At 43.0% G+C, this 26,077-nt stretch overlaps 1 protein-coding gene across 1 annotated transcript in view; it reads right to left on the bottom strand.

Moving 5' to 3' along the window:
* Nucleotides 1-26,077, bottom strand: part of LOC144792084 (putative cation-transporting ATPase 13A4) — a 439,619-nt gene that overhangs the window by 249,955 nt on the left and 163,587 nt on the right. Inside the window, exon 14 of the mRNA XM_078666936.1 lies at nucleotides 7,611-7,799. Within this exon, the coding sequence (XP_078523062.1) occupies nucleotides 7,611-7,799 (189 nt within the window). The remainder of the gene's footprint in view (nucleotides 1-7,610; nucleotides 7,800-26,077) is intronic.

The raw sequence follows: 26,077 nt of genomic DNA, 5'->3' as shown, positions 1-26,077 counted from the left end.
CAGGAAGTGGAGGAAGTATTAAAAAACCTTAAGAATGGTAAAGCAGCTGGGCCAGACGCCCTTCCCAATGAATTTTACTCAAAATTAAGAGAGGTCTTGATTCCACCTATAACTTCACTGCTGAATAAAATATTTGTAGATAAAGCTAATCTTCCCGATTCTTGGAATGAAGCCATAATTACCATCCTTTTAAAACAGGGCAAAAATCCAAGAAAATGTGAGTCATATCGTCCTATCTCGATCCTTAATTGCGACTATAAAATCTTCACGCAGATTATGGCGAAGAGACTGGGAAAAATAGCAGGGCTCTTAATAAACAACGATCAGAAGGGTTTCATTCCGGGAAGACAACTACAAGATTTAACGCAGGAGTTGTTTGCCACCATAGATATTGCTTCCAATGAGAAAACCCCTCTATCGATAATTACCATCGACGCCGCAAAAGCGTTCGACAGAGTTAACTGGGTATACCTAAACAGAGTTTTGGAAAGGTTTAATTTAGGGGGAAACATACTAAACGCGGTCTCTAAAATATATACTTCTCCGAGAGCCCAAATCCTAATAAATGGCAGTCTGACCCCAAACATCCAGATAAAGAGAGAAACTAGGCAGGGATGCCCCCTTTCGCCTCTCCTGTTTAATTTCTTTATAGAACCGATGGCGGAACGTCTTAGATCAGACCCCTTAATCTCTCCTTTTACTTTTCAAGACTGGTCTAAAAAAATCGCGCTTTACGCAGATGATCTTATGATCTTTACAGATAATCTTAGGGGGACACTAACTACAGCTGAGGAGTCACTGACCAGGTTCGGGAGTATCTCTGGCTATCAAGTCAATCAAGACAAGACTGAAACCATGACCTGGAATGACAACTTTATTAGCCCCCATAACAAAGATAAAATTAGATATCTTGGTATAGACCTAGTCAAAGACTTAGACAAAGTCACCCATATAAATCTCCAAAGAATAGACAAGGACGTTAAAAGATTATTGAAAGTTTGGGGGGGTCTCCCTTTGTCGTTTCAAGGCAAATCGAACTTAATTAAAATGTCAATCCTGCCAAAATTTACTTTCATCTTTGGTGCTATCCCCCTTGAATTTAATAAAATAAATCTAAAAAAAATCCAGAGCGAGATCACAAGCTTTATATGGTCTTCAAAAAATCCTAGAATTGCCTGGAACAAGTTAAGAAGGAAAAAAATCCAGGGGGGCATTGCAAGCCCTGACCTCTATGATTATTGTAGAGCTTTCCAATTTAAATCTAATAGAAAGCTCCTATGTGCTTTTAATTGCTACCCTTTGTATTTCCAGACTATGACCGGTAAAACCAGCCACTTTCTATATAAATTCGGACACCCGAAGTTCTTTAAAAAAATTAAACTAAAGATGCTGAAATCCGCGGCCAAATTGTGGTTTAGCATAAGATGCACTCTAGACATTCCCTATTATAGTGACCTGGCCCCCATCTGGGATTCTCCTGGCACCCCTGAGTGCCTTAAAGACAAACTAGCTCTCCCTATAAAAGCAGCTGGTCTAACCACGTGGGGTCAACTGATGTCTGGAAACAACCTTTTGGAGTGGAATACCCTATCCTCCAAGACTTTGGGCACACTTTCTAAATTCAAGTTCTATCAACTCTCAGGTTGGTCGAAATCATTAAAAGAATCTAGATCTGGGAACCCTTCCCTGGAAAGTGAAATGCAGAAAACAGACACTATTCATAAAGAAATCGCACTTTGGTATTGGGCCTTGATTCTGGGAGGAGAGGAAGATTTCAGGATTCCGGAGAGAGTATGGGGGAAAGATCTGCCGACGCCGGAGTTGAACAACCAATGGCAAGTATCTATGAGTAAATGCTGGACAATCTTGTCTTCAGCTGCCTTAAAGAGAAACCATCTTTTCACCTCTCATAGAGCCTACTGGACCCCTAAAAAGTTATCGAAGTTTGCTGGGTCAACGGTGAAGGCCTGCCCCAAATGTGGGCTGGAAAGAGCCGACGATCTACACATGTTTCGGCAGTGCCCCCTTCTCGACGGCTTCTGGAATGATGTGGGTAAGACTTTGGATGGGGTGTTAGGAAGACATCTAATTGTAAGTACCGACTTAATTATCTTTGGGGTAAGGAGCTCAAATGCACCTGATAAGCTTTCTACTCTCCAGGAAAATCTCCTTTTTTTATTAATTTTGCTTGCAAGGAGAGAAATTTGTATAAATTGGGTAAGCTCTGCTCCTCCAACTCATAGTGATTGGTTGACCTCCATACTAAGAATCTATAGACTTGATAAAAGAAAGGCCCCCAGAAAAAAACTCAAGTTCTGGGAAATCTGGGAAAATTACCAGCAAGGTGCAAATTAAATAATGGAGGTATCCAAGATGTAAAACTGGCTGTGTGATTGGTACGACAAACGTTTACATAAGTCCAATGATTATGTGTAAGCAATGGAAACGCAGGAGAAGGCCTGCATGAGTAGCCATAATGGCTAGCTCCACCCCCCCCGTACTCAATCCTTCTACAAAGTATTGGAAACAAGGGGACCCTCCTCTCTCTTAATTGACGCTCCAGGGGAACTGTCCAGTTACACACACCCTATGTTAGGACAGTGAAGGGTAAGATTCAATGAGAGAAAGGGGCCCCGACAACTCCTTACTTCAAATATTGCACTTATGAGGACTATAAAAAAAAATAAAAAAAAAATAAATAAATATTCCATTTCAGGAGAGGTGGAATTTTGATATGTTGTGCTGCTTATGCTGCTTTTTAGCACCAGTATTTTCTCGCTCGCCATACAGCGGTTGGTGGAGTTTTTCCATAACTCCATGCTCTCTCTGTGAATTCTGCCAGCAGAGTGGAGATTCTGCCCTCCTATTGGGAGGACTAGGGTTTCTGGCATGTTCCAGGCATGGACAGATGCAAATGGGTTTGCCTTTGGGGCACCTTTGGTGTGCCAGCAGTGTTCCCTCTATGAGCATTCATACTGTAGCCACCATTAAGTAGCTCCTGGGAGTTGAAAGGAGCACAGGTGGAAGTGGGTGAGGCTGGGAGGAAAGTATCAATGGGGAGAAGTAGGAGAAAAGAAACAGGTGGGAAAGGAGACAGAGACATTAGGCACAGAAAGAATTGAACCGTGGCAATACACACAAGGAGGAAACAGTGGAAAACCAAGCAGGCACAAAAGAGAAAGACTAGCTAACAAAGGGCACACACAGTGACAACACCAAGTAAAACAAAAGGGAAGTACTGGCAAGACAAAAGGCACAAAACAGTGGCAATACAAACAAGCAATGGCAAAGCCAATTGGTTTTACCTATGTGAGATCCATTGTCGTTGTCAGTGTTTGTTTTTTACATGTTGCACAGCAGCTCAAAATTCAGTTCAACATGAATTAAAGTTTAAACTAGTATTGGCATAGCCAATAGGTCTCGCCTTTGGGACCTTATAAGTGTTTAGCCATGCAACGGTTGATGTTGTTGCACCACGGATATTGTGCTGCATAACTAAATACTTCTAAGGTCCCAAAGGCGAGACCTATTGGCTATGCCAATGCTTCTCTTACAGAAGTTGGGCTCCACTGAAATAAGCTGAACTCTTCAAGGGGTAGGCTTGAGACACTGGGACACTTTCAGCAGTGCCTGCACGTTGTCTGCTGTGTTCCTAGCACCAGGGTGCTGGAGATGGGGATTTGTAATTTTAAACTCCAGCTAGGCCCAAAACATAGGCCGAAGATAAGGGGCCATCAGGCCTCCTTTTGTTCAAGTATCCTGGCTGGGGATAATCTGAAGCCTCACACCTAAATACTATAGAGGGGAAAAAAGTCACAAGGCTCATCACTTAACTGGTACTTAAGAGACACATGCTTTTGACTTTGTTCAGTTGCTATCTATAAGAGATGTGCATGCATTTTAAGAATGTCAGATGTGTTGGTCTGTACTAGTATTTACATAAATAACAATTTAATACCACTTTTTTGTTTTATTCTTTTATAGCACTGCTCACCCCAATGAAAGGTGTCATAGAACTTTACATTACACGTAAATATTATACATTGACAATATATCATATGTGTGTAAATCAATGTGCAGGATGTGTTGCATAAGACAATGAGGGTTACAAGGTGTAGGAGTCACACCTTCTTCATAGCTCATTGTGCTATATTAGAAGGATTTCAATGTATGAAATTCAAGTAACAAAAGGATCTTTGTGTTAAAAGAAGTAACCCACATACCTACCTACCTACATTAAATAAAAATCTGTCAGTTGCATGTTACATGGTGTGCTTACCAGGAGAGACATGAATCCTCTATGCTACTTTAATTTAAAACTAGAACTAAACAAGACATCGATTTCACCAGCAAATGCATTAACCTCCAGAGTTAGCAGGTGCCTTAACCACATCAAATACTTTAAAATGCAGAATTTGCAACACATTAAGAAGAAAAGATTTACTGCCATATTTCTCCTTGCTGCCTATTTCTTTGTGGAAGAGTTTGTTAAACAAAATGTATAAATTGAGGCCCAAACTTTGTGTCAAGGCTGCGTCACATTTTTGCGCACAACACAGACGCAAAATCACAGTTGCTAAATCTTGCAATGCACTGAAATATACTCATGGTAGGACTGCTAAACACATGTCTGTTAAGATCTGATGTCACTTCTTGTGATGCCATGCATGATCTCAGGCGCAGTGATGTCATGTGCTATGATGTCACTTGCATACTGCTGATTAATTAGTCCCTGCACTTTTTTATGATTTGTTCCCTGATTGTAGTATTACACTGGAGCTTCGTTCAACTGCTTCCATGAAAGTAAACCACTGCTACAAATGTCAGAATGTGTTCTGCTGATAGATGCACTCCCAGGACTGAAACACGGTGTCCTGGATGACAAGGAGTTAATCTGGTGTTCAAGCCTAACCTTTTCAGGGCTACCTACTGTGCTGCCACTTCTAGTTTCATTATTCTGTTTTTGGCGGGGGAGAGAGTGGTTTCAATATTCTGTTTATGGGCGGGGGAGAAAGTGGGAATAAGGGCAAAAAATATTCAGGAGACACATTGAACTAATCTTAAATTGCTCTTGCCAGTTCACCCAGGCCTGGTATTTTCTTTGCAGTCAAGTACTAACTTGTGTGTGTTTCCAATATAAAAAGCAGGATTATAAATGAAATAGCAAGGCGGTCACTGGAACGGAGCCAGCTGCATCGCACTTGGCATTGGACAATTTTAGATTTCCGAAACAATGCTTATCTGATGTGCGAATCGAATGTCGATGAAGTGCAACCTCTGAATTCTTGGGGTTTATTTTAATCTGGAGGTGGCGGGTCTGCTAACCAGAGCATACAAAGACGTCTTTATATGCTCTGGTTAGCAGACCCCCCCCTCCAGCCCAGCAGACAATGTGAATATTTATTTTTATATTTAGGGTATGCAGGAACGATGCATCCTCCATTCAAATTAGATATTTCCAGTTGTCACATTTCATTCTCGAGTTGCTCACCGACTCCTGTTTTTGCCTTTCCATTTGAAATGTGTAGGCCTCCGCGGCAATAGAAAAACAAGTGTGCTGCGCGCACACTGCAAGGAATGTGAGGTATGCAGCTGGCACCCGGCCACGCTGCTGCTCGCTCTCCTAGGCCAGGGGAGAGAGAAGGCAGGACATGCATACGCCTTTGGCCAATTGTATGCTGTTTTTTTTAGAAAAATGCACGCAAAGGCCTATAGGTTGGGAGTAAAAAAAAGCACACGCATGAGCGTGTGGTCTGCGTTTAAATTCCTTACTAGAAGCCTTGCAGAGCAACGCATGCGCGCTGGCTCAGGTGAGACCTAAAAAGCATTATGATATGGCTAATGTTGACCACATTAAAGTGCTTTTTTCCTTCATGCCATGTTGCATGTTTTGGGGAGCAAGCAACATGAGAGCGGAGGGCAGGTGGTCTGAACAAAACTACAGACAGCGAGAGAAGGGCATAGGGAGTAAAAACAACACGGACAGTTGAAGGAGGGCAGGGGGGGTAAACCACTGACAATGCGAGAAGCGTGTGGTGTGGGATAATCCAGCAGGAGGCGGTCAGAGGGACTTTTTTGTGGTTGGGAAGTCGCAGAAAGTGGGGCTGTGTTAGGGTGGGAATCTACACACAGTCGGAGGATGGTGGGATTGGAAAACCACAGACAACAGGAGTAGAGCAGGTTTGGAAAGCTACGGACAGTGGGAAAATGGCAGGGTTTGGGAAACCACAGACAGCTGTAAGAAGGCAGGGTTTGGGAAACCACAGACAGCAAGAGGATGGCGAGGGTTTGGAAATCACAGAGAACAAGAGGACTTGGGTGGGAAACCATCAATAGTAGGAGAAGGGTGGGGTTTGGGAACCCACAGGCAGTGGGAGGTTAAGATACGGACTGCAGGAGGTCAGAGAAGTGCTGTTACCACGTAGTGAAGTATCACAGAAGATAATGGGGGACTCGGAATAGACCCAAACATCATACCCCCAGAAAATGCCAGCAGCCCGCAAGAGAAGGCCTTGCTTAGCATAGACAAAATGTTTCTCTTCTCTCTGATTGTTGGGCTGCTCACCCATGGGTTATTTTTCCGAAAGAAAATGGAAGATACTCCAGAGTTGCTCAAAATCCAGACACCAACAACTGCATCTGTTGAAGATAATAGCTTTGTGGAAAATTTGAAGAAAACAGGCACATACACTGTGGCATATTATGGCTCTCAAACTGGAAGAGATGAAGAATTTTTCAACTGCCTTGCCTTTGATGTCAACTGGTACAGCAGTCGTGGGATGTCTTCTGATCCCTAGGAGCCCGAGATGGCTGACCTGAGCAGACATATTGAAATTGACAATGCACTGGCAGTGATCTGCATGGCCACCTATGGAGAGGGGGACCCAACTGAAAATGGCCAGACCTTTTACAACTGGCTGCAAAAGACAGTACGGACCTATTTCGGCTCAAGAACACAGTCTTTGGCCTTGAGAGCAACCCCTACAAGCACTTTAATGCTATGGGGAAGTATGTGGACAAGCACATGGAGGAGCTTAGTCGAGAGCTCATTTTTGAGCTGGGGATAGTAGAAGATGATTGAAACTTAAAGGAAGAAGAGGAGGATGTTGAAAGAAACACAGGGGAGCAGTAACAGTCTGAGGGAAGCAGGAAGTGGGAGGGACTGTGGAGACGTGCACTCTATTAAAGTGCATGTTAAAAAGTGATTAGAGAGTCTGTGGCCATTGTAAGGACACTGGTCACAGGCAGGAAGCTCTACTTGGTCCATGCTCAACAGCAAGTGTTTTGCAAAAAACATTGGCAAGACAAGGAGAGAAAGAGAAAAATGAGGTAAAGCAAAAGCTCAAAAGAGTGAGCAGTGGCAAAGTCGCAAAAGAACAGTGGCAAAGGAAAGAGTGAGGGAGCAGTGTGAACAGAGTGAGAGAGAAAGAGACAGAGTGAAAAAGAGAGTTGATAAAGCAGAGAAGGAAGAGTGAGGCAGGAGCCTTGAGGAACTGGAGCCGGGTTAACAAGGGAGTTGGAGAAATGGCCACAGGTACGTCATGGGGGCACACAGTAAAGTAAACCAAGTGAGCAGATGAACACAACCCATGATGAAACCATCTACATACCTTGTCAAAGCAGACGAGATTGAACCAGCCTAAAACAGTGATCTTCTTAGGGCTGATACAGAAAATTCCACTCTTTTTCAGCCTCTTCTGGGCATACATGGTTCCAACTGCCAGAGCAGCCGGGAGGGAAGGAGGAACCATACTCGTCACTAAAAAAAGTCCATGTACCACTATGTCCCCAACAGATACCTAGGGAAAAGAACATTCATTTCAGAAACTGCAACTGCATCAAATAACATTCACAGACCTGTTGAAGCCAAGTACTTGAGAACAATATAGCTATTAGCTTTGTCCACCCTATCTCATCTTCAACGGGCAGAAATACTTCCTGTCTGCTTTATGTCCACTGAAACATACATTTGAATGCTGGTATACCAATGCAGTAGTTAATGCCTACACTCTAAACCTTCTAATTGAGTGAGCCAATCTCAGGGTTCCACAGAGAACACTCCCTCAATTGACTCAAGGGGTTCCAGATCTGGTTTGTCCTGATGAAACCTTAACAATTCAAGCAAGTTTGAAAGATTGTCAACTGAATACTACACACAAACCTTATGAACGGATGTTCCTCAACTAGGCCTCAAGCAAATATAGGTCCAAGTTAATAATATCTGTATAATGTGTTTTCTTTAAGCACACTTCTTTTCTCTTTTATCTGTGTGTTGACCAGTGACTGCTGTTGTAATTTTTTCCATGGCAAATATGAAACGTTTTATGTAAGAATAGAAACCCTTTTGTGGTTTGTGGAATGTACTAATATTTAGATTTTAAGGTTAAATCAAATACCTTTTGTGTCTCATGTGAGGTGTTCAGAGTTTAATTCCACTCAACAATGCTATTGCACTGTAACCGAGCCCCAAGTGAACCATGGTTCTAGTACATGTGCTAATAAAAGTCTGGCGGTCCCAATGAGAACAAAATAAAAAATGACCCCCACATCTGATGAAATTCCTGGTCTCCCAGGTTCATTAGTTTTCTTGATTTAGAGAAACAAACTTCAACTTCCAGTGATGATTTCATCTTGTCACCAGCACAAACATATTGGTAAAATGCACAATACAACTAGAAGGCTTTTTTGTTAGAAACAAAACATCTCTTTAAAACAAACACAGCAAGCATTCGGTGCCCACATTTAGGTGGTGGTCTGTTTTATTTTATTTTCCTAGCATTTTAACATAATTAAATATTTGAAAACACATTTAATCATTACAACAATATGATGAAGCCAGACCTGATGTCTTTGCCAATGCTAGGTTCACAGTCGTTGCAACTTTAAAGTTTGGGAGCCTTTTCTTGTTTTTGACACTCACAAGCAGCTCCTTCTAGTCCAACAGAAAACTATTCATAAAGAAGATGGGATAGGACACCTAGACAAGTTTGTGAAGTGTCAGGTCTGTCGCTATGTTGTTCAACTTCTCTAGGGAGCAGTTGATAATCTTAACGGGAAATTGGGGGTCTCTATCCATTGATATCAGAAGGCACCTAAAATTATCCTCAGTTGAAGATATCCTACATAGGTCTTTCCAATCTTTAAATTAGGCAAGCGTAATTCGCTAATTATGTGAATTTGTTGTTAAATTTCTAACGTGAAATTCCCCTCACTTACACCATGACTCCACTTTCCATTCTCTGGAAAACTTTACAGTGACAAAGCCTTTTGTTGTGGGCTGGTGAAGTGAGCTAAAGAACGATGATGGATTCAACCCAGATCTGTGACTGGGGGTGATTGTCTGAAAAGTTTCAGCACTACGTCCATCATCTCCTTGTGTTTGCTTTGGTCATCCTAAGTTGGCAGGGTATGCCCAGACGTGGGTCCCTTTCTCACTTTGCCACTGGATTCAAGCTAGCCTGCCTGACGGAGGGTGTTACCCCGATTCCGGTCCCAGGATGCTTGTTTCCGGTCCAGGGAAAACCTGACTAGGCAGGACTGATCCCATTAAGCACAGGGTCAAGACTGATTTTCATATGGCCAGGGCTGAACTGGGGTGGCGAAGTGAGCTAAAGACCGATGATGGATTCAACCCAGATCTGTGACTGGGGGTGATTGTCTGAAAAGTTTCAGCACTACGTCCGTCATCTCCTTGTGTTTGCTTTGGTCATCCTAAGTTGGCAGGGTATGCCCAGACGTGGGTCCCTTTCTCACTTTGCCACTGGATTCAAGCTAGCCTGCCTGACGGAGGGTGTTACCCCGATTCCGGTCCCAGGATGCTTGTTTCCGGTCCAGGGAAAACCTGACTAGGCAGGACTGATCCCATTAGGCACAGGGTCAAGACTGATTTTCATATGGCCAGGGCTGAACTGGGGTGGCGAAGTGAGCTAAAGACCGATGATGGATTCAACCCAGATCTGTGACTGGGGTGAGTGTCTGAAAAGTTTCAGTACTCCGTCCATAATCACCTTGTGTTTGGTATGTAAACTCAAAGGCACATTCCATCTCTACATGTTGGATGCAGGTTAGCTACGCTTTTTCACATCCAGTGATGCCCAGTTGCTACAAATGCTACATGAGACCCTGTGTGCTTAAGCAATTGTGTCAAAGACCCTCACATAGCTAAACAATAGTTTAATGAGGGTTTCAAAATTGTTGAAGCAAGGCAATCCCTGTCTCAAGTCTGTGTATCACATGTCAATTCCACGGGCAGGAGGCATAAAGATCTATCCCGCACATTTAAAACTGGAATATATAGGCATATATCAACCTCACTGGATCAACTCAACCTCACTACATTATTTCACATATCATATGCACACAGCACATCCAATGTGCACAACATGTATACGTTTTTGGTGAAGCCACCACTACAGCAGTCATCCCGGTGGCAGATTGTGCAGCAAGGTGCCCCCTCATGCACAAACTACAGCCCCATGACAGCCAACAATACTGTTTTCTGGAATATAACGCGGCTGTCATGGAGATATGCTGCACTGCTTCTGCACAGACGTACAACCATGGCTGGTACCTCAAATGGATTATTAAAGGAATTTTGAACTTTTTTGCAATCACGGATACAGCGTCTTTCATTTTGAAACATTCTTGTTTATAGACTTTATCAACCACATATGGTGGAGATCCAAATTTGTTGCCGGTGCTTTTCAAAGTTTGGTACAACATTGATTTTTTCCAAAGATTTGGGATATACTCTCAGGGCAGGGAGTATTTGAAAATTGCACGCTATTCGAAAGATTAAGTATATATAAATATTGGTGATATTTGAGTTGGTGCTTTGAGGGTGTAAAAGTGGTCCACTGTCCATATCGTTTTGTACAAAAAAAACATGGACACATAATCATGTGAAAGATATGGCCTACACTCTGCCCAAGATGTGTTCTACTGAAATGTATGCAGTCAGCCTGTCGCACTGTAGAGTGCAACATTACCCCATATCTATTAACACTTGTGTACTGTAACCATTATGGACTCTGTGCACTGCCATGTGTATACTACCATGTCCCATATTCACATACACCCACTAACCTTACCATGGTTGTACACATAGAAACGTGTTTGCTAAGAATATCAACACAAGATATATGTGACTGAAGTACAACACATCACCAGCTACTGTTATCTGTTGTCTAATCAGACAGGTATTATTTCAGGATTTGCTATAGTAGCCAGAAATTGACAGAATAGATGGTTGTGAGACGTGTGTCTACTCAATGGCAAAGAGACTAAACTCATTGGTGACAAATCATCACCTGCCTGGCATTGGCACTCAGCTGAATGACAAATACTTAGGGGCATATGGATAAGCCACCTATAGTGACGTTGTGGTGGTGATAGGGGCAGCCCCTTATGTACAAGGCAGTGTTAAGCCACTTAACGTGGATTAACGTTGCCCTGTACATAAGGCCCTTTTTCACGCTATGGTTAGCGTGAAAGGGGTGGGCAGTTGGTGTTGGAGTGAGTGTTCCACCGCAAACCCCATCGATTTTGCCACTGCCCCCTATGTACAAGGGTGGCGTATATAGGAGGCAGGGCCAAAATAAAGACCAGGTAAATCCTGGCCTATAGATGGCGAAACAAGAAGAAATGCATTATCTATCCTCATTTTTTTGCTTTTTCCATGTGTGCTGCCTTGTGCAGCACACTTGAAAAAATCAAAATGCCATTGTTTGTTCATGCGTAGGAAGGTGTCCCTTCCTGTACATAAACAAACTTAAAAAAATGCCATTGTGTCACTTTCATGTGTGCTGCATGAAGCAGCACATTTGACAGTATCGAAACGTCATTTCAAGGATTGTTTATGTGCAGGAAGGGACACCTTTCTACACATTAACAATCTTCCCCTGCATGCAGACACCCTTGCACTCTGGTGCAAGAGTACCTGTGTTGGTGCTAAGTTCCAAAACTTAGAGCCATCGCAGTGGGAAACGCAAGGCTGCACCACATTCTTGTAAATATGGCGCAGCCTTGTCTTTCAGAAGTGGAGGAGAGAGGCGTTAAGCCAGGAAGGCTAACGCTTATATCCTCCACTTCCTAGTACATATCCCCCTAAGTTTATCTCAGAGGACATCACACTTGTGTATTTAGCTCTGTATTAGCCATTGGCAATTCAAACTTTCCTGTATGTCACACAATGTCATACCATGTTCATAACAGTTTACAAGGTGTATGAGCCGAACTGGACACAGACCACAATGGAAATGAATGTTGGGTAAACCCTCATTATGAGTCTTAACTAATACAACACCTTCTTTCTTTGCTGCAACCAAGGTTACCCTCTGGTGCCGTGGTTCATGACTCTTGTAAAGATCCTGCAAACTGAAGCCTGTAGATCTACAATCATGCCCTACACCGTACCAGATCCATCACATTCGGAATACTGACATCCTGATTCCGCAGCATTGATGTATCTGTGGACAAATTGCTCTACTCCCCATCTATGGTCTGTAAAATTATATTGGTCTGCTGCATTTTCCATGTGCCATGGCCAGATGAGATTAGGGATGCGGAAATGCCAGATGAAGATGCTGAGGAAGATGAGGAGCTTTAGCAACTTGGAGCAGAGGGACAATATCATCAAAAATTTCATTTCTGAAGCAAGATTGTCCAACATGGATGAAAAAATTACACATTGTACATCTATCTGTAAATAAAATATCAGTGCAATACTGTGTAAGCATCAGTATTCCATACTCACAGTGAACCTCTAAAATTCCACGCTCGGTCCACTAATATATGCCACAAAGATTATGTATGTAGCAAGGTGTGCGAAACAGCCTTGAACATCATCTGGTACAAGTAAAATAGAGTGTATGCCAACTACCTGTAGCAGATAGTCCTTCAATGCCAGCCACAATGATCATGGTGTGGTAGTGTAGAAGGGGGCCAAAGGCTGTGTGTGTGTCTCTCCTGATGCAAGCCATGTTTTAGGCCTCATACTTGTGGCCGACAGTAGAGGCCACTCTTTGTATGATGACTCTGCAGGGTTCACATAGGATGTGTATGGGAAAACACTATAAAAACTACAGTCTACATATGCTATAACAACTAACTTACCCATATGTCACATTCAGAAAGTTGTCCCAATTACAAGTCTGGGCGGTAAACTCCACTCCCCTCGCGGAATTTTCCACATCACGCGGAACTCTCAGGGTTCTGAAAAACTCCGCTCAGCGTGAAGGAATTTTTTACCTTGCTCGCATTTGTCTAATTGGCAAGCATGAGCAAGGAAAATCCACCTCCCAGCGAGATTTTCCAATTCAAGTTGGCAAGCTCGAGCGTGGAATAGCAACGTACTGGCGAAATTTCTCAACACGGGCGGTCAGATTTCTCATTGCAAGTGGTCACATATGTTTGCGACCGCTCGCGTTGAGAAACTGTCCGTTCGTGTTGAGAAGGCCGCCGCTCGAGTAAAAATCTACTCGAGCGGCAGAAAGGAAACAGCACCTGCTTGCACTGCACATGGATGCCGTTTGCAATGATTGCACAGTGCGGACAAGTACCTGGCACTGAAAATCACTGCGGAAGGCATTTATCTAATACACTCCGCTGTTTGCGGAGCCCCGCTTAGCGGGACAGAGTTTCTTTTGCACTTCACTGAGTTCTGCGTTGCGGCACTCCGCGAACTCTGCCCAGGCTTACTCAATTAGCACATACAAAGTCTAAATCTACATATAATATATTTGCTAGTGCCACATTTTTGCATGTGTACACCCATTACTAAACACAAACAATACTGTCTTGATGCATAGTGTAGGTAGAGAGTCACTTATGCAGCAATATGTTGGAGGACACACCAAGGAATGAATGGTGACCTACCATACTACAATCACCATGAATGAGGAACGTGGTGGGCACAAATATGACACTGTCATGGTCCTGTGTAGTATGACCTTTGGATATGAATAGCAGTTATCCAAACAATTGAATGGTACAATCCATACATCTACTTCCAGGTGTTTAGGTGCACACTTTAACATTTTGATTACAACCTGATACCTCCACTGTGTGACACAGTGATATTTGGCTGGAGGTTGAGTAGTGGTTGCACTGACTCCATGGAAGTGGTAGTATCTGGCACCCCTGGGGGAAGCTGATGCATTGCCAATGGGTAACATTAATAACTTAGCACAGAGGGTAGAGATTCATGATAGACTGCGGGCTGTCCTGTATTTTAAATGTCTGGGAACCCACAGATCTGTGTGTGTATAGGAGACAGTGGGTGACGTTGGCATGCATGGTTGTCAAGCGCAACATCGCTCAGTTGTGGGTAGCTAGACAGCCATGCCGGGTTGGGAAATGGGCAGAGGACATGGATTTGTGCATGTTCAGGGAGAGATCGGTCTACGTATCCAAAGGTTGTCCCCAAAAGTGGGGAAAGGTATGGGGGGACTGGAACAGTTACCGAGGTGACATCTGTGCGCCTCCGATCTGTCTGGAAGGAGAGGGGGCGAAGGAATCCCGATGATCCCTTGATCATTATCTTGTATTTACTGTTTGATGTATGGATCTGTACCATGGGCAAATGTGTAACTGGCCATGTCACCTGAAGTCTTTCTTTTGTTGAATTTTTAGTAAAAAGAAAATTAAAAAAAATAACTTGGCACAGAGAGAACCTAGTTAATTAAAACCATGAAAAATTCCTTATAAACATCAGATAAAATTACAGTATATAAATGTCATGATATAAAACATAATTCAAATAATGCGTCACACACAAGTAAGTTTATTGTTTAGTTACTCAAAATCATAAAAAAATTCCCCATAAACATCAGATAAAATTACAGTATAAAAATGTCATGATTTAAAACATAATTCAAATAATGCACATTTGACATTGCGCTAAAAAAAACATATGTGTCAGCAGGGTCATAATTATGCATTATGCAATCCTAAAATGTCGAGAAGTCATGAAGACTACGGGCCAGATGTAGGAAGGCTATTACCGGTCGGTAACGGCCAAAATCGGCTGTTACCGACCGGTAGTAGCCTTTTCTGATGTAGGTGGCAAATTTACTGATTCGGTAAATAACTAATCGGTATTTACCGAATCATCATTTACCAATTCGGTATTTACCGAATCATCATTTACCAATTCGGTATTTACCGAATCATCATTTACCAATTCGGTATTTACCGAATCATCATTTACCAATTCGGTATTTACCGAATCGGTAAATGACATGTAGGAAGCACTTTGAAGAGTGCTTCTGTGCTTTAAGGATTCGTTATTTACCACCAACTATTAGTTGGTGGTAAATAACGAATACTTCTGTAAATGCAAATCTGTGCATTTACACCTGTGCCATGTGACAGACATACATGCCCTGAGGGCATGTATGTGTGCCACATGTGCACACAAGCACTATTCAGGGGTGCAACAGGGTGTCAAAGTGACACCCTGCCACCCTTGACTCTTTCCCTATTTTACCGAATCGGTATTTACCGATTCGGTAATTCACATTCATTCCTATGGGCCTCCAGGCCCAATGGAATGAATGGCACTTACCTAATCGGTAATTACCGATTCTGTAAATACCGAATCTTAACGATTCGGTAATTTTTACCGAATTATTACCTACATAGCATTTACCGGTTCTAAAATACCGAATCGGTAAAATTCGGTATTTTAGATTCGGTAAATCCTATTTACCTACATCTAGCCCCTTTATTTCTAATGTAGTATGATTTAGCAGAATTACTTATTATTTGCTTTGACTTTGCTGTGTCTTCAAAATAAGGTAAATGACAGAATGTTTTCTTTGTAAATCAAATACATTGTGTAGTCATTTGTTCCACTGGTCAAAGCATGACTATAATTGTGGCAATGATCTGTATAGAGTTTTCATTAAAATACAAAATAATAACGAAATACATAGGTACTCCTAGTGCGCAGCGGTGTTCAAAACCTGATCATGAAGTCTCAGAAATTTTATCAGCTTTCAATTTTGGGATCTGACGGTTCTAGCCCTTTCGTTATCACAGTTCTGCATGCCCAAATTCCTCAGTCAATGGGGGCGTGTCTTAATAAAGTGACTCATGCTGTGTGCAATTTTGGGCATATATGCACTGTCAATATTTGGATGTATGACATTACAACGCATGCTTTTACATCGCATGCCTTTACAACGCTGTTTTTACAACACATGCCTTTACAACGCATAGTGCTTTGGGGCGCTGGATAGTGAATAGTTTAATTTACAATTCCAGCTCCAGTCCCCGTGGATAGTAGGGAAGGTGTTGGATAGTAAATTAAACCTATTCCCTATCCTAGAGCGCCCCCCAGCGCAATGCGTTGTAATGGTCTGCGTTGTAAAAGTTGCGTCGTAAAGGCACTGCGTGTTAAAAGTTGCGTTGTCGAGGATGTTTCCCTCAATATTTACATGAACAGCCCATCTCAAAACATATTAGGCCTTTTGTGAAATGGACCCTTTAAGTGTTAGCGTAAAAAAAAATAAGGACGCATAGACTGAAAACGTGCCACATCCACCTGGGGAAGTGAAACAATGGATGAAGGGAAGTGATGTAATGTATCCTTCATGCTGCAAACCAGAACTGTGAAGTTACTTTCACAATAAGTCAGAGTTTTCCTGTCTGTGCTTGGTAGTGGTGGTATATTGATTGTGCTGGAGAGTGGTTTTGGAGCTTTTGGAGTTTGTGCCTTGTGTCCGCTGTCCTCGTTGTTGTGCCCATCAAGTCCTTTTTGTGTGTTTTAGTGGTATATTGTTGTTTATTGTCCTGTGTGCTGTTGGGTGTTTGTCTTTTGGGGTATATTTGTTATACATGTATTATTTTTTTGAGTGTAGTGGTAGGATTGCTGTTTGTGGCTGAAATAATGCCGGGGGATAGCCGTAGTCACCTCATGAACGTGCAGGAGTTAGGGGCATTCCTCTGGCTGGTCTGCCATTATCTTCAGAACATGGTAGCTCTTGGGGGCTGTGTGAATAAGGCTACCCTGTTAAAATCAGGCAGCAAAGATGGGAGAGCATAAGGCAACAGATGCCGCATATCCATGGAGAGGACTGTGACAACCCGTACTTGAAACATTGCTTGGAAGGTCCAGTTAGCAGGGAATTCTGTAGTGTAGTTCCTATATTCCCAATAGGCTCTGCGCATTGGAATAATATATCCTATAGATTTAGACGTAGGACTGAGGTCGACTGGGTCTCTATCGAATATATTAGACTTAATAGTGAGTTCCAGCTAGCTCAGAGGTCACTAGATACTTTCTCGAAAACACAAGAAGGGATTAGTTTCTGACAACTGCATAAACATGACAACTTTGTTGCCCAAGAATAAGAAATGTATCTCTAGAGTCGCGGAAATAATAGATAAGAATTTTACTCAGTCAATCATGCATGATTCGTTTCTACAGAGTTGTAGAGAATTAGAGAGACAGGCGCTTTTCAATAAAAGGATTTATTGAACAGTCTTCTTTCTCATACGGAAGAAATTAACTGCTACAATCGTAATGCAGGCTGCAAAGTATAATGCGTACAGCAAGAACAATATTATGAAATAATACTGTAAGAGCATTGTATGGTTTTTAAGCCATATAAAAATACATACATAAATAACAATGACTAAAAATACTCAACTGGTGTTTCTAAAATACGCCTACCCCGATGTACCTAACCTAAGTCGATAAACAAGGGAAGAAGTAAGTATTGTGTAGCCTAGGTTTAGTTTTCTTTTGCCAAGAATCTATCCAAGATTTCTCTTAGGTTCTAATCAGCTCCATACCATAGTTTAGAATGAAGGCGGTCTGGTATCTATGTTTTGGGACTTGATTCCCAACACCCCGCAAGGGGAGCTTGGAAAGACAGTAGTTGGATTCTCAGTGAGAGAAAGGACAGCGTCTCGATCAGTGCATTAGCTGGAGGGTCAGCTTCCTTCAGCACTTACTGTAGTGAGCTGCGTCGGGCAAGTAGATAGTCGAACTGCTCCAAACCACTGTGTCTTGCTAGAGCAAGTGAAGACATATTTATACCTTGAAGGTGCATAGTTTGACGTAAAGTCGGGCATAATAACATCAGTAAAGTACCCCAAGGGAATAGTAGTTCTTTGTAAAGTACATGAGTTCTTGGACAAATCAATATTCAAGCAAGGGGTGGTCCCTGACTGCTTAAGCCGATTTTCCAAGAAATCGTTGTGACGTTCTCGGTACGGGTGGAAGTAGCCATGCCTGTATTTGGACTGCAAGGGCTATGTCTAAATAAGGGTATGATTTCTATGCCTTTATAAGGGCAATGTGAATTGTACCAATATAAGGGCATGAATCGGGAAATTTCGCTCGGATCCTAAAACGCCTTACAACAATTCGACCTACTACAGTACGTGAGCACCAAAGTTGGTGAACCGACATGTAAGCACACATAATGTGTCTGCTCTCTTCTGTTTCTCATATACCCATTGACGCTTTTTAGCCATGAATTATGGCTCACAAGAATGTTTTTCTCTAATTAGTCATGCCCTCATGTAAAAGGGGCAAATACCATGCCTATAGTGCTGGCACAATATGCATCAGTGCCATCTGTGACACTGTGTGGCACACACTATTGTCACTGTTACTGTAGGTGACAGAGATGAGTCCCGGCAAGCACGGATTTGATATACAATGCCATAGCATATCCAGACAACTTATGTGATGACAGGGCAGGTAGTGCAGATGTGCTCCACAGCTGCTAATTCCTCAGCAGGCCTTTGTCATGTGCAGTTGTGATGGCGCTTCTCAGAAGATACTCAATACCTAAAAGGGCTTATTTACAAGGCCCTTGAACTACTGGCATTTCACTTCTGACAACATCAAAATATATGTAGCGGCTGTGCTGGAGGCTTGTAATGAAGCCCCAAAGTGATGTGCCAACGATTCTTCTTGGCATACCGCCCCAGAGTCGTCTGTCATCAATGAGGCTTGCCATGGCTTACAATGCGCAGGTCACCTCTGGATCTATTATGTATAAATCTGTTTGAGGATGTATGGAACCTGAGTGTAAGATATCATGTACTCAGCAGCACTGCCAGGTACAGTACTCATGTTACTCAGTGGACCAGTACCCATGAATCAAGATTCGTGCAGCTTACTCATCTACTGGTGTCTGCTTTTCAAAGGCCTCTGGATACGATTACCTCACTGAGTAGGGTATGTGAATTGTTTAAGTGCACAGCAGCATCCAAGTCAGCTACCATTGTGTAGTTAGGTAGTGATGCGGGTCAGCACAAGATTCTGCTAAATGGCCAACAGGTGCATGTGTAAGGTAGTAACATGTGTGTTTCACTCAGCCAGCTTTAACTATGTGCATCATCCAGGCAGGTCTACTGTGTCAACCAGAAGGGAGACATAGCCAATAGCCTTGCATATGTACTGTGCTGTTGTTGCTTATCAAATATGTTTAATAGGTTAAATGATGTGCTTTCCTTGTTATGTCTTGTAGCTGGACCCCCCACATACAAGGAACCTGAGATAGCCAACTCTAGAAACCCCAACATCAGCGGTGAGCATCTTTACCTGTGCAATGTGCATACTGCAAGGGGTGAGTGTGATGTCAGATGATGAGAGAATTGCCAGATTAAATGTGCATCCTCATTACAATAAAACATTTGGAAGGTGACAAATAGGCCATGGAAAGTTGTGGTGATGTGTTGCATGTTTATCAGGGTCTGACTATTGTTCAGGAGAACAATTTGCCTATCTGGGAAGGACAATTTGAAAGTCGATTGAGAGGGGAGCCATGATCACAGCCTCAGACAATGCTATTGTATGTGGTAGTTGATAAGCATTAGTAATGGATGTGGCTGCGAATGCGACAGAATGCATGTCAGTTGCACATGCCATGATATTGTAGCATGTATTGAGTGGTGGCATGGTCCACCGTGGAGGTGCTAGAGGTCAAATATGAGAAGGTCCATATTCCTTTATATGCTGTGTGGTACTTTTTCTGCATCGTTACATGTCATACTTAGCAAACTATCTGTATAGGTAGCAATGTGTTCTGATATGGCTCCTTGCCTTATCAATTACTGAATGTTGTGAGGAAAAAAGTGCTGTCACGACATGACACTTATCAATGTGTTAAATGCCCATGGCTTTAAGGTCATTGCAGGATGCCCAAGGTACACTAATACACAGTGAAGGTGAAAATGTGTACCATTCCATGGGTAGCTAAAATGTATTTTTCCAAAGATATTCTGTATTGAAATGATCAAAATTAGATCTGCCAATGGTGTTGCTATTGCACATTCTAACAATTAGCGCTTACTTTGCAATTAGGCCTGATGACATCTCACATGCTAGATACAGGTATGTGTATAGTCACTCTAAGCTGCAAGATGAATTTAGGGTGTAGGGGCTACTTCCTTAGGTGTTATGGTATTTAAGATATTTCCTGATGTTGATTCCTGTTCCTAGTCAGCCTTTGAGTGACATATATTCTCATTGTTTCAATAGACAACATGACATGTGATGGCCAGCACCAATTCATCCATCATAAGGTGCACTTCCACCAAATTAAGAGGATTGCCAAGGCATACAGGGCCATGAAGCGGCATTATCAGGCCCAGAGGAAGTGGTCTGTATTTCCGATGGGACCACCAATGATCACAAGTGGAAGCTCACCCTGCCATGGATAATTGATATTAGGGGCCTCACAAACAGCCATCCAAATTACCTCCACCAGCACGTCTTCTCAACCACTGGCACCCACACCTCAGCCCACAGGAGGGCCCTCACAATTTGAGAAGGACATGAGGAAGAACATGTCTGACCTGAAGCTTCAAGAGGCAGTCTTCAGAAACAAGGTGGACCAGGTCTTATTCCTGCTACAGGACATTAAGCAGGCAGTTTGGCAGGCCAAAAGATAACTCCCATGGGGACCCCTTCTGCCGTTCACCCTGCTTGACATGTAGACATTTTCTTAACCCCGGGCATAGTGTGCGTAGCGGGGGTACATAGAGGTCAACAGAGATGCAAACAAACTCCGTGGAACTCCGCAATGCCATCCACCGCCACCCCCCCATTATAACTAGAAATTAAACATTAAAAAGAATAAATGTAAAACCACTTAACTGTACTGTGGTGCCCCCAGGCTGCCCTCCTCCTCTTCGTCTCGCTAATCCTTGTGAAAACGGTGCATGGATGCGCGCCCGTGCATGCGCATTTCTCGCAAGAAATGCACAGGCCTGCACGCATTTGCCTTTGTCACAAGGATCATCAAGACGACGAGGAAGAGGAGGGCAGCCCAGGGATGCCGCAGTACAGGTAAGTGATTTTAAATTTATTTTTTATTAATGTTTAATTACTTGTTAAAATAGGGGGTGGACGCGGGGGCTTCTCTCCACTGCAGATTGTGCGGAGATTTCCTTTCTCTGCATTCTCTGTGAAATGTTGAGAAGACAAATCTCTGCACACTCCGTGGGTGGAGCGGAGGTCTCTGCCCGGGGTTAATTTCTATAGGATTTTGTAGGTTATTTTAGAGTAGAGTAGTTTTAGTAATAGTGTAGTTTAAGGGCATTTTTAGGGGTGGCTTGGTTTATTAGTGGGTAGGGCAACTTTGCGTTAGTTAGGGAGTGAGAGGAGGATGTGTTTCATATGTATAAAAATAAATGCAAAAAAAACTTTAAAATGTATAAAAAAATATACATATATATGATTATTTTGTTTTCTATGTGTAGGTAGTTGATGTTTAGGTGTAGTTTCTGGCTGAAGGCAGATGGGTGGTTGTTTAAAATGTCATGCTATTGTGTTAAGATGAGGTAGTTTTAAAGTAGTAGATACGCTAAGTTAGTGTAGAATAGGTTAGGATAGGTATTTAGAATAGGGTAGATAATAATTCCTGCTTAAACTTTTATATTTTAATTAAATCTAATACTTTGCTGCATACAGGTGTATGTCATGATTTACTGCATGGCAGTGAGCATGGGTGCTCTGATGAAGTTTTGTAATTGCTTTTGTCTTTGCTTGCAGTGCCTGGTAACATGTGGGAGTGGGCTTCTTAGCCACGGACAGAGATCCGTCGGGTTGCCCATGGCTTTCAAGGATGTTACAATTAACCCTGGGCAAAGCACTACGCTACGCTCGCTCGCGTAGTTTGAGAAGTTTGAGCTACTTCGCACTACGGGAATTGCACGTAGCACAGTGCAAATACAGGAAGCTTAGCGCAGCCGTCATTTTTTGCTTGCTCGCGGTCCTCAACATCAAGTTGGCGACCATGAGCAAGCAAAATGACATCCCGGTGAGACTTTTTCCTCGTTCGTGATCAGCAACATCAAGTTGCCGATCGCGAGCGTGGAAAATAAACCTCCCGGTGAGATTTTCAATGCGGGGAGGTCAGGTTTCTGATTGCGAGTGGTCGCATATACTCGCGACCGCTCGCGATGAGAAACTACCAGTCTGCGTTGAGAAAGCTGCTGCTTGAGTACAAATCTGCTCGAGCAGCAGAAAACGACAGCTTGCTCTGTGCAAGATGCCATTTTCAATGATTGCACAGTGCCGACAGGTATACGGCACTGTGCAATCATCGCGAACAATGCACTACGCAGTTCGCGTAATGCTACGCGTACCGCGTGTAGTGCGAATTGCACTTCGCGTAGCTACACGTTGCGCTACTTCGCGAACTACGCCCAGGGTTAGTTACAATAAGACTTTGTTGAGCAGTGGACATGGCATTCATGGATGAATGTTGACACTGTGCTCATCTTGTGTTCACATGCAGGATCAATGTGTGTGTTTCTAATGCAACATGCCTTGGAAGGATGTTGTGCTCGCTGACTTTGCGCATTTAGTATTCAAACTCATACACTTATTGCTTCCCCGTAACCACTCACACTTGCAGCATGTATTTGTCAAGCCAATGTTGTATGCTTACTAGTAACCATGAATGGACCCAACACACTGATCCCACCATTCACAATGACTGTATGATACCAGTGGGATTAAATTATTGCAACGTTAAATAAGCGCTTACTTGTCATTACATAAATGTGCTTCCAATATATGTTACGCTCTCTGCCTTGCATTGTCCCAGACTCCGCAAATATGTCCCCTTGGCTAGTAGTTGGTGTTGTAGCCTCACATAGTGGCCAGTGGTGAACCTTTTCCTGACTCATAGAGACACACAACATACAGGTTGTGCTTTTTGGAGCATTTATTTATCAGTGCTAATGTTGTAGGAGATCACAGCTAAAATTGAAAGGACAACAACCCCAAAGGATGTTTAGAGCCAGTGGGTTTCCAGACAAAGTCCATGTAGGGAACATGTCATGGAACATGTTGAGGTGAGGAGTGCTTCAGTCAAGATGATGATCATGGTGTCATAAGGGAGGTTAGGCCACATTGTCAGTCCACAAATTTTCAAGGTGAACAGGGCAACGTCAAAATGAGGGCAGTGACAGCAGGTGTTCCCTAGCATGTTCATCAGCACAGAGTTAAGGAGAAACTGGGTATATGGCTTGTATGAATGCTACCTGACATTTCGTTTTTGGAAAGAGGTACCGTCCACACCTTCCTCCTCTGATGTGAGTGGTGTCTCCCGTGAATGTGGTGTTGTAGATGTGGCAGCCGAGGGAGGTACACACACATCAGGGGTGCAACATGTGAATCCTGTGCCTCCAGCAGCATTCATTTGTGCCAATACATGTGGCAGCACAGCAGCGAGGAGGATCTGCTGGTTTTGTAACATGGGAGCAGCGTTGCGGTGGTGGTAGGCAGCCATGTGTGCTCCTCTAAGGGGTCCCGCTTCTCCTGGGGCACTGCATACCACCTCCGGTCTACAATGCTGCCTGTAGATTGGTTGCCAGTTTCTCCTTAGTTTTGCACTTGGCATTGTGCCAGTGCTCCTTACAATCTATCACTGTCCTCTTAACTCCAGCTACACAGTTCTACTGGTTCCCAATGGACTGCCAAATGGTCTTTAAATTCCCCATTTACTCTTTGGAGCTGGTGAAGGGCTGATGTTGGTGCTCCATCACCTCCACAATCAAGAATGTATTTTCCTCCTGTCTGAACTTGCACTTCTTTTTCCCCTTGGACTCTGGCTGGCCATCCTGACTGGTAGTGGGGTTAGGGGATTGTTCTACTGTTCTCATTCATTCCTGACTGCTCCATTCCGCATTCAGGTAAGTGTATATTTGTTATTCTAGCAGCGTTTTTGTGTGGGTTTTTTTGCTGGACGTACAAAAGTGACGTTAGGCTCACATGCATGTATTTTCTTGCTTCTAATTGGCCGAACATCACATTTTGTACCGTAGCGTGCATTTTCTTTCTGCCGCAAATGTTTCCCAATGCCATATAGCCCTGTATTGTAAATAAAGCTGTAACATGCCTTTTTTGCATTGAAACTATCGCCGTATGTTTGATTTGTTCATTACTCACTTGATTTGCGTGACTTAAGCAGTGCCCGGTCCCCAGTCCGCCGCGGCTTGTGCCGATTGTGCGGAGGGACTCAGGGCTTATTTGTACACTTCTGGTTTGGGACTGATGGTTCCGGTCGTGTTGGCTGTCGAGGGGCTGCGTCCACCTCTGCCTATTTAAAGCAGGAAAGGGAGCCAAAGGCATATCTGCGCCCGTCCGCACCAGACCACCGCCAGCCTCCAGAACCCCAGCCTTTTTAATTATATGGGGCAAAATGGAAGGTAAGCTACCTACTATGGCCATTCAGCATTACTCTAGCACAGAGCTAAAATCTTTAAATAGGCCCTTCAATATTTTGAAACCAAAAGATCTATCATGTACCAAGGAGTTTTTTGTGCCTCCAACGGTTGGCGTTTAGACCTCCATTAAGGAATCATTTATGGCAACCACCTCTTGCCTTGAGATAAAAAGGGACTTACCTGATAGTCCCCATCAACTATACAGACAATATCTTAAAGCCCGGTCCATTCCCAAACATGCTCTAGAATTATCGAGCCTCCTAGATCTTGAAAAACTGGATGTTTGTTTCATAACTGAAACATGGCTCCAGGACCAGGCATCTCCTGACATAGCGATTGCCTTCCCATCCCAATATCAGCTAACTAGATTAGATAGAGCGGCTGGGAGAGGGGGAGGGATAGCAGTGGCCACCGGGGAAAAATGAGAAATCATCATGCTAGATTCCTGCAACACAGACAAAGCAGAAATACTTTTTATTTTTTATTTTTGACCAATTCATGTGAAACATGGACATGGGCTTTAGTTTACAGACCCCCAGGGCAAAAAAAAGAATTTTGTAAATATTCTCTTGGAACTCATTGCACCTTGTGTTCTAGCCGCAAATAATTTTATTCTCATAGGAGATTTCAATTATCATGCGGATTTATCACAGGACCCCGATACTGGCCAATTGAAAACTTCACTACCGACATTAGGACTGGTGCATCTGGTAGTAGGTCCTACCCATCAGGCCGGTCATACCTTGGATTTACTGTTCACTAACTCAGCTAAACTCACAGTTGAACAACCTCAACCTCTACTCTGGTCGGACCATCATCTGCTAAAATTTGGCATTCGTATGGATGCTCCAATAATCTGCAAGGATAATGACTGTGCCTTAATCAGGCCCTGGCGTGAAGTCACTCCTACATTTTCCTCCACCTACTTTAATGCTGAAGCCATACCTCATACAGATAATGTAGATCAAGCAACTACGGCCTTTGAAGAGGCCATTATACTTGCCTTGAACACAGTAGCACCCATGTCAAGGGTCAAGATTAAAGGCAAAGCCTCTCCATGGTTTACATCAGCATTAAAAACTGAGAAACATTCCAGCAGAACTGCCGAACGGCACTGGAGGAAAACAAAAGCTATGGAAGATCAAATCAGATATAAATTGATCCACTGTACCTATCTAAACAATATTAAATAGGCCAAAAAGTCTTATTTAACAGCGAGGATTAACAATGCCGCTAACTCCAGTAAAGAGTTATATAAAATTCTGAAGGAGTTTACCACTCCTCAGGCTAACCAGTTCTCTCTTCCCCACACAAGAATGGGTCAATAGAGTATCCTATTTTTTCAATGAAAAGGTTAAAGCTATTTATAGATCCT

The sequence above is a fragment of the Lissotriton helveticus genome, chromosome 11 (genome assembly GCF_964261635.1).
Source record: "Lissotriton helveticus chromosome 11, aLisHel1.1, whole genome shotgun sequence".
NCBI classification, from domain to species: Eukaryota; Metazoa; Chordata; class Amphibia; order Caudata; family Salamandridae; genus Lissotriton; species Lissotriton helveticus.
The sequence above is the reverse complement of the archived record's forward strand: the minus strand, read 5'-3'. Positions and strand labels throughout refer to the sequence as shown.